The 9,171-nt window shown below is 39.2% G+C and overlaps 2 protein-coding genes across 2 annotated transcripts; both read right to left on the bottom strand.

Annotated features, from left to right (window-relative positions):
• Positions 1-4,604: 4,604 nt before the first annotated feature.
• Positions 4,605-6,717, bottom strand: LOC122529156 (longitudinals lacking protein, isoforms N/O/W/X/Y-like). The gene is made up of 2 exons (XM_043654978.1): positions 6,173-6,717; positions 4,605-6,068 (listed from the first exon to the last, which is right to left on the bottom strand). The coding sequence occupies exons 1-2, from the start codon at positions 6,204-6,206 to the stop codon at positions 5,701-5,703; spliced, it is 402 nt and encodes a 133-aa protein (XP_043510913.1). The 5' UTR covers positions 6,207-6,717; the 3' UTR covers positions 4,605-5,700.
• Positions 6,718-6,788: 71 nt separating this feature from the next.
• On the bottom strand, positions 6,789-9,085 carry LOC122529158 (zinc finger protein 569-like). The gene is made up of 2 exons (XM_043654982.1): positions 7,922-9,085; positions 6,789-7,002 (listed from the first exon to the last, which is right to left on the bottom strand). Exons 1-2 carry the CDS (start codon positions 8,134-8,136, stop codon positions 6,930-6,932), a joined length of 288 nt encoding a protein of 95 aa, XP_043510917.1. The 5' UTR covers positions 8,137-9,085; the 3' UTR covers positions 6,789-6,929.
• Between the last annotated feature and the right edge of the window lie 86 nt (positions 9,086-9,171).

Below are 9,171 nucleotides of genomic sequence, written 5' to 3'. Positions count from 1 at the left end.
AAAAAAAAAAAAGAAGAAAAAAAAAAGTAGAATTAAACCTACCGCTTCGTTCGCGTCAGACGTTGCGTTTACTTACACTGTATGTAATATGAATTACGAGTATAGTATAATATAGTAGTAGTATAATATAATATAGCATAATACAATTTAGTTTAGCTTGTCTCATAAATATTGTCTACAGTATGGAAAGTTGGGCAGCCGTGGCGCGCGTATTTGGCGTAGGAATACGGGACTCGATGCCAGGTATTGGCCGAGAGCACGGGCACGCGATGATTCGTTCCACCTGATTCGACCTGCGGAGGCCGAGGATGGGTCGAACAAACCAACAGCACGAGGAACATTTGCGACGGTACACGATTACCGCGATCAGGCGTTGCTCGGGATCCATAACGATCAGATGCGAGAAAATACGATCGACACGGTAAAAAAACGATCACGTACGGTTTACGATTATGGAATTCATAAAGTGGAAGAACGTTGTAGAAAAAGGTTGTGAGGGTTGATGAGATGTTGTAGAAAACGAACGACGGCGAAGGAGATTACACCGTTGCGTCGCAACGAGTCCGCGCTCGGCATACGCGGTACCTCGTTCTGTCGAACCGGTTAACGTGCTTCGAAGTTTATCGGCAGTGCGTAACAAAATTATCGTTAAGGGATCTTAACCCCATGGGAGAGAATCACTTAATTAAAAAGCAATAATTATACGCGTTATATAATATAAATATATGTATATACTTAAATGCATCGTATAGGAATCTACTAGGTCCGCGTATCTGGCAGTCTGATCACAATGCTATAGGAATACCCCGCTGAACTTAAAGTATATGTAATCTTATGTATGTATGTATGCATGTACGCTGTGTGTACATACGTAATGCATGTGTGTGTACATGTGTACGTTCTTCTTTTTTTTTTTTTTTTTTTTTTTTTTTGAAGTTCTGCGTATGGAAGGAAGCATTAGTGAGAAGCAAAGGACGCGCGATTCAATCGAATCGGTGTTTAATACTGTACCCTCTCCGAGGTTGCCGCATCGAAGCGGCAACGAGGGATATAATAAAATGGCTGCCTTTCTCAAAAAGGCCGAAAAGACAAACGCCAGTCGGAATAACAGGGCAATCTCATCCGTAAGCGGACGGGCATTCATTTTGAAGGGGTATCACTCGAGTTTGCATCGATGCGATGTTCAATATGTCGGTTTGAATCAACTTAGCGTTTAAAAAAAAGTTTGGTCTATGTCTGGTGTGTGTGTGTGTGTGTGTGTGTGTGTGTGTGTGTCGAGTCCAACTTTGACGAGGAAACACGAGAACCAGGTCGAAGAACGATTCCGCGATACGATGAAGCAATATTCAGTGAAATTTCGAAGATGCTTTCCCTCGTGATTTTGGTGTCCCTGGTGAGCCACACGCGCACGGCTTGACCCGTTTAAAAATATGGAACCAGTGTGACCAGAATGGTTGCTATTGGAAGAGCTCCGGATTACCGGACGGTCTTAGTCCGGCTCGGGGCAGGATGTTTTTCTAGATTCTGCGACGATTCTGCTCAAGAGAATGATCGCGTATGATACTCATTCAGATTCGGGCCTCTGTGTACCTGCTACTCGAAATTTGTTTCGGTTAGTTCCTCTAGAATTCATCGATCGTTCGAGGACTCTATCGCGCGCGATGCTGTTTGAAACACGTTCACCAGCGTGTCGACTCAAATGGAAAGAAAAGGAAGAAAAACGCCGCAGATCGCGACAGAGTCCGCGGACGGTCGATCGTCTCGCGTCGATTCGAGAAACGTATCACAACGCAATTCGATATTGGACGTAGTAGCCTATAGGGACATCGCCCCGAGCGGGAGAGTTGACACGATCTCTCGTTAATGCGCGATACATCTCGTTACGCGAAAATAATATTAATCAATTGATTAATTAATTAATTAATTAATATTCATAATAATAATTAATAATTAATAATAAACCTTAGAAAACGTTAAAAAAAAAAAAGTAGATTGAAAAATCGAGATAAAGAGGCGGAACAGTGCCGTTTTCAGAAGTAATCGTGGGTGCCACGAATAGCTCAACACCAGCCGCGTCTTGTCTTTACGTCTCACCATTCTCGATTCTTCCTGAATTCTTCTTTCGTTCTTCTTTCCCTTTGTTGTCCACACTTTCGCTCCTCGATCGTCATTACACGCGCTTTTTTCTGTTGATGTTGTACACATTCACACTCACACTCACACACACACACACACACTCTCTCTCTCTCTCTCTCTCTCTCTCTCTCTCTCTCTCTCTCTCTCTCTCTCTCTAAACCTTTCTCTCCGCGCGTGCATGTGTATATTCTTACACATATAGATATACTAATATACGTTACGATCGTTATTGGAACGTTAACCAAGCATGAAAGAAGACGGTGATGCGCTTATTTTCATTCTCAACGTTGTTCATAACGTGTGCCATATTGATCGAATAGCCGTTCCTGTAGCCTCTTTCGCACCTAAACGACGATGTCGACGGTTCTCGAACTCACGAACTCCTCAGTTAGACAAGCTCCTGCTTATAAATTTTCTCTTTGTGCATTCGTTCCATATGCCGCGCGATGTGCATCTTTTGCTTTGCCCTGTACACACAGTGAGGACATTGGAATTGGGGCTCTTTACCGCATTCCCACTTCTGATGATTTCTCAGGCTACTCTTCAGCTTGTACACTCGGCCACAGGCTGGACAATTGAAGCCTTCGGGATTCGAGGAGCTAGAGCCAAGCCCTTTGCCCAATCCTCCGCCGGACCGCCACATGATCGAAGGCACGCTCCATCTTTGCCAAGCAGCTGCCCACTTTAACCCAGTGATACTCAGGTCTTCGGCTGGAACACAGGATTCACGACTTTATTAGTATAATGTTCGTACGACCGACACGAGAATCGGACGGTCTTTAAATCCTGGAACGCGATCATTCGTTCGTTCCTTTGATCGCTCGCTTGTTCGTCCCATTGGAGATGCGGGTATCGACCAGTACCGAAGCCCGATCTCTTCATTTTTAGATTTTTTTTTTTTTTTTTTTTTTTTTTTTGTTTTTTTTTTTTTTTTTTTTTTTTTGTTTTTTTGGTTTTTTTTTTTTTTTTTTTTTTTTTGTCGTAAATGAGAACTTGCGGGTATTAAGCTTAAACGCTAAGCCGACTCGAATCGACACAATCCGACACAACTCGCGATCGTTTTCACACTTGTTAGGATGTGTACGCCTAAGCGCTGCGAAAATCATCTCCAACCTAGAACAGCGATATTACGAGGACACTGTTCATTCACTTTTTCCCTCCTCTCTTTCTCTCGTCTTTCACTTTCAAGCCTCTTTGCATTCCTAACTGTGTCCCACTAAACTATCACTGTTCGAAGCAAAAGATCAATTTCGCCGGTACCCTGAAAAACGATCGCGCTTTGTTCGACTTAGTTTCGAGAAGGAATCGTTCAAATCGATTCGTGACTAGAGAAAGCGCGGCTGTACGTTTGACTCGCACAATTCGTTCTCGAACTTGATCATCTCTACGCGATCGAAATGCGTGAATTATTATAACAAGGGAAGAGAGAATAATGCACGTTTATCGTATCCCTACGTTCGAGCCCCAAGCAGCTAGCTATAAATTTCGCATACGAAGAAGGAGCGGTATTTGTGCGTGACGAAAGAAACAGAACGTACAGTTTTAGTTAATAGAAAACAAAAAAAAAAAAAAGAACGAAAAAAACAAGAGAAAGAGAAACATAATGAAATAAGTGATCCGTGCCTTTCCGAGACCGATAGTCTGTTCCTTTCGACGCACAAGCGATAAAAGACGTGTTTCTATGTACAAGTTTCGAGAAAAGTTAGTGCACATGCTACTCCCCTAATATCGACGAGAAGATAGAGAAATCAAAAATTCAACAGAGAAATGCAATTGCGAAGAACGCGTCTGATTATAACAAGATGGATCGCAACGATGTGGTTGTCGTACGTCGAATCGTGGATCAAATACAGCGGAATGATCCCACATTTGTTCCCCTCTTCCTCCTCTCTTTCTTTTTTTTTTTTTTTCTCTTTTCGACTTCCGACTGTATTCCCCACAATTGGATGATACACTAGTACACCGATGCGATCGTTGCTTTCTACAGTAATGTACAAATATTTCTATATTTCTATATAAAGAAGGGATTTAGAGAGGTAACAAGTAGAAAGAAAGAGAGAAAGAAAGAAAAGGAGAAAGACAATATAGGAAGGGGGGGGGGGAGAGAAAATAAAAAAGAGGAATAGAAAAAAGAAATAAGAGAGAGAGAAAGAAAAATGGGCACAATGCGAAGAAGAGAATACAGTTTTGTACAAACTGTAGGAGTGAGAAGTACTCCTTTTTGAATTATGAAAGATGATATATATATATATATATATATATATATATATATATATATATATATATATATCATAATGCGTCGGAGTGATAAAATCGTTGATCCGTTAAGCTGAAACAGGTATGAACGGTTAATTACGAAAAAAAAAATTTTGTAGCGGCATTCGACCATGAGAAGTACGGAGGAAAAAAAATTGTGCAATCAACACGCGTGTAATGACAAGGTAGATGTTTGGATGACGTTCTGGTACTTTTCGTCTTCTGATACATTTATTTCAATCAAACGTACGAAATACGATTGGGCTCGCTTAAAACGTTACTAATACTAGGTCGCAAGATCATAGTGCGGTACTACGACTTAATACGCTTAAATATGATCAGTCTTAACAAAAGTTCGCTCTCGAACTCGTTCACGTTTTTTACCACGTTCGTAGAAAATAGTGTCTTACTCGTATCATTACAAAATCTAACATTTAAGGCTAACCATCTTTGTGTACTTTCTTTCTGCTCGTAATTTTTAGAAAATCGTACTTATTGTCTCGATAATCTATTACATTTACGCGCATCGATAAGGCACTAGATCGTGTGCATAATACGGCTGACGAACTACGTATTTCTACACAAGTAGTATAAACGTTTCAGTTTTATTAAAAAAAAAAAAAGAAAAAAAAATTGAAAAAAGAAGAAGAGAGAAAGAGAAAAGAAAAAGAGAAAGGGAATGTCGCAAAACGTATTAAAAATATATAAATGTTAACTATAAATTCGATGTACAATAATCCTAATGTAATATCAGTCGTTATCTTTAAACTCAATACATATGACTCATGATTGCGATTGTTTGATGCACGCTTCTAAGAATAAAGTATAACATTCTTTTGCTTCACATTGCTCTAAGTGAAGCTAATTTTGCTTGTATCAGCAACCTGAAACGTATATTTCATTCGTACAACTTTTCTCGGTGAATAAATATACATGCAATACGAAATTAAAAAAAAAAGAAAAAAAGTTAAAAAACAAATTTGTCCATGTTAAAATGCTAACTCAAGTCAATTACTAAATCGACCTAATATCACTTTGAAAAGATGCTTTTGCCATTTGTCTCGTTGCTGGTAACATCGAAAAAAAAAAGAAAGCAAGTATACGCGAATGTTACCAGTCTAACGCAAGAAATCCATGTTGTTTTTCGAATGCTGGCGCAGAGTAGGAAGGAAAAAGTAAATGGCAGACGTAAAAGATCGATCGCAATGAATTTCTGGACAATCGTAGCATAAAGTGAGTCCCCGATCGTCGATCGTTCGAGTTTTCGATCAACAGAGCTCGAAAATATCGTTCCCTCGAACTTTTCACTTAGTCGATTTCAAGCTTCGGCGTGTAAGCTAGTAAATAGGCTTCCATGTCTCCGATTTTGTCCAGGTGTTGCCGGCGGATATGTCGCAACCAATGCGCCTTCCGTTTACATCGCTGAGGACAGAACGGACATTGAAACTGAGGTTCCTTGCCGCATTCCCAATGAACGTGTCGCTGCAACGAATCTTTCCTCATGTACGATCTTCCGCATCTACTGCAGCCAAACTGTCCCGGTGGTTTCTTGCCAACGTAGTTGCAGGCCTTTGGTATCTTCAATTCGGCGAATGGTAGTCCCTGTTCCTGGATCTTCCAAGCTTGAACCGGCAAATCGCTGTTCTCCTCGGTCGCTTTGTTCTCGTTTGCATCATCTGTAATCGGGAAAAGAAAAAACGAGCTTTAGATCTGTCCTGGTATTTCGCGCCACGTCTCTGCAGCACTGTAACCGAGCACACACACTTGGTACAATACATACTGCGGTCGGAGCAAACTGATAAATCTCGCTGCATTTCGATCGGTCGATTTCGATCGGCTTAATTTCAATGAGTCAGCTTGCGAAACATAGCCTCTCATGCGCTATATAACGCATATAACGTGCTATGTATAATTTTGGTATTAATTTTATACGCGAGAACTTGCATTACGTTGCGGAACGTCGGTCGCAACATAATGATCGTTTGCAGACAAATGGAAGAACATATTCTGTTTGCCGAATCGAAAAAAAAAAAGGAAAAAAAAAAGAAAAAACGTACAGTTCTCGATAACTTGCATCGAAAGAAGGAATATATGTATTACAGAACGATCGTACAAGCATAGTACGAAACGAATCGGAAAAAAGAAATGATCCATTTAGGATTGATTAATAAATACAACGCTCCTTTTCTCATATCTTTTCATCGTTCTTCAATGTTACATTCTTTGAAGCGCGTACGAAGCGCACGATACAATATTTTACACGAATTCGAAGACGTGAGAGCGACCGTTCCAATTTCTCAACAATCCTCTCCTTATTTGCGAACGTTTATTTGTACGTCACATTCGACAAAAAAGCAATCTTCTGGTCGATTTTTAAAACCCAGTGGACCCGTTCCTTTTGACTTGCTTCCGGATGCTGCGTTCCAAGATGACGAAGGACGTTATTCTTTTGATGAGATCGATAATCGCAGAAAGCGCAACGAAATTTCTTGTCTGTGCCGCATGTGTTTCGATGGTTGGAGCAAGATTTCGAGGATTTAAAATATTTGAAGCATTTCGGGCACTGGTACGGCGTCACTTCGATTGCGAGTTTCCATCGAACCGGGCCACCTGAAAAATCAGATACCGGATGAACTACTATTCCTGTTTCAATTCATCAACTATCAGTCCTTTTGCAAAATAAATTCAGTTCAGATCAAAATGATCAAATGACAATTAAAATAATTATCAGTTGTGTTTCATTTCCGAATGAGACGAAGCATCTGAAATATATCGTATCGTACTTCATTATAAAATACACGTATAGAAATATCGTACTTTATTATAAAATACACGTATGCTATAAGAGAAGAAAAGAAGAAAAGAACCATACATCAAGAGGGACTAAATGTGATTCTGTTATGTAAGTATATGTTCTGTTATTCATTCAAAGCGTAAATTGCAAAAAAAAAAGAGCAACTACAATGCTTCATTCTTGCTTATTGCGATTAAAGCATAGCAAGCAACACATTGTTCCGCGATAAAATTAGATCTCGAGTTTATTTCTTCCTTATTTCTTTCTTCGTTATGAGCATGTAAATGGTTAAAATTGTTTAAACTTGTATTAAACTCGCGTCATTTTATGAAAACAAAAGGACGAGGATGTATGCATGTGCAAAAAAATAAGCAATTGACAATCGAAGAATGCTGATCGACTGATCAGTGTTTCTATGAAATTCATAGCTATTCTTCCTATATCCGTTTCTTATTCTTCTCTCTCTCTCTCTCTCTTTCTCTCTCTCTCTCTCTCTCTCTCTCTCTCTCTCTCGCTCACAAAGTTATATTACAAAAATATTTTCTATTATATTAAAAATTATGATCGATTAAACTCTATCGTAAATATAATAACTTGAGAACATTTTTTTGCTTTTTTTCTTTTGCTGAAAGATATTGTCATTCACGTCATAGAATATACTGTAGAATTTTTGCAAGATTTGCAATTGAGTAAGAAGAATCTTAAATCACGGCGAGAAGAAGACTCTTATGCAACCTTTTCTGACGTTTCACCAACTTGTCTCGTCTGTAAAATCTTTTCGGACACAGGTTGCAATAATGTCTCGGTTGTTCAACGTGAATCTTCATATGTGCCGTCAAATTGTGCTTGTACTTGAACCAATTCTGGCACATACGGCACATATGGCACTGATATTTTGGAGTCTGACTGCATTCAACTCGTAAATGTCGCTTCAAGCAATACATTCTCATGTAGAAACGATTGCAATTCGGGCATTTGTACTGTCCGCGCGTCGTTTGAACTGGTTGAAAGAGGCCTCGATTCTTTGGATTGGACGTTACCGATATCGCCTGTTGTACTTCGATCGTGTTCCTATCTGTTGGACAGAGCAGCCAACCTGAAACGGAAAGAAACGATATAGAAAATGTTCAGGACGATCGTTAACAACATGACCGTATTATCACGTAAACGATAATAACATCCTTGCCTGGAAAGACAGTTGAACTGAAAAATAATCGTTATTTCGTTATTCAAAGATTTCGCCAATATGGATTTATTCGTAAATTTCACATCAAACCTACGCGAAAGGTTGCGGCTGAACGGAATTCATTGGCTAACGAATTGTAAAGCAAAGTGTATAACGTAAACAATATATATATTATCGTGTAACAAATAAAAAGCACGTTGGAAAATGTAGTATTTATTCATTGAGTAAGAAAAAAATTAAATTACGCAAATTAGTAAGTAAAACAGAACGAATTTCTTTTAACATCGGTGCACTTTTCCTCGTCTATGAAAAAAGTGTCTATGAAAGAAGCAGACAATCATATACAAAATATGATTCTGGCGTATAATTTCAGTCAACGACAATGACATAATACAAACGGATAGCGCTAAACTTTTCTCTTCAGTTGGCATGCAAATACATTCATTGCATCGTTCTCCTTTCAATTTCACTACAAGATTAAACTTTGATCATTGATCAAAAATAATCGCTGACATCTTGTTAAACATTCCTAACATCATTAATATATGATATTGTCTCGCAAGATCAAACAAAATCTTTTAGAAAAATAAATAACGTCAATGTGAAATTTTTGAACTGCGGATTATTTGGAGTGTGGTCCATTCCTTAATGCGTAAAGGCGTAATCGGTGATAACGGATAGCATAGAACAAGCGTGGAAAGAGTCAAAAGCCGTAACGTCTCTTTTCAAGCATCCGAATCTCTGGTTTCGCCTGTCAAGCCGACTTATTCTCGTGTTTGAATTTAGTCGATTTCTTCAC

The sequence above is a fragment of the Frieseomelitta varia genome, unplaced genomic scaffold, assembly GCF_011392965.1.
Source record: "Frieseomelitta varia isolate USP_RPSP 00005682 unplaced genomic scaffold, Fvar_1.2 scaffold_279, whole genome shotgun sequence".
Taxonomy (NCBI): domain Eukaryota; kingdom Metazoa; phylum Arthropoda; class Insecta; order Hymenoptera; family Apidae; genus Frieseomelitta; species Frieseomelitta varia.
This window is presented reverse-complemented; position numbering and strand designations above follow the sequence as displayed.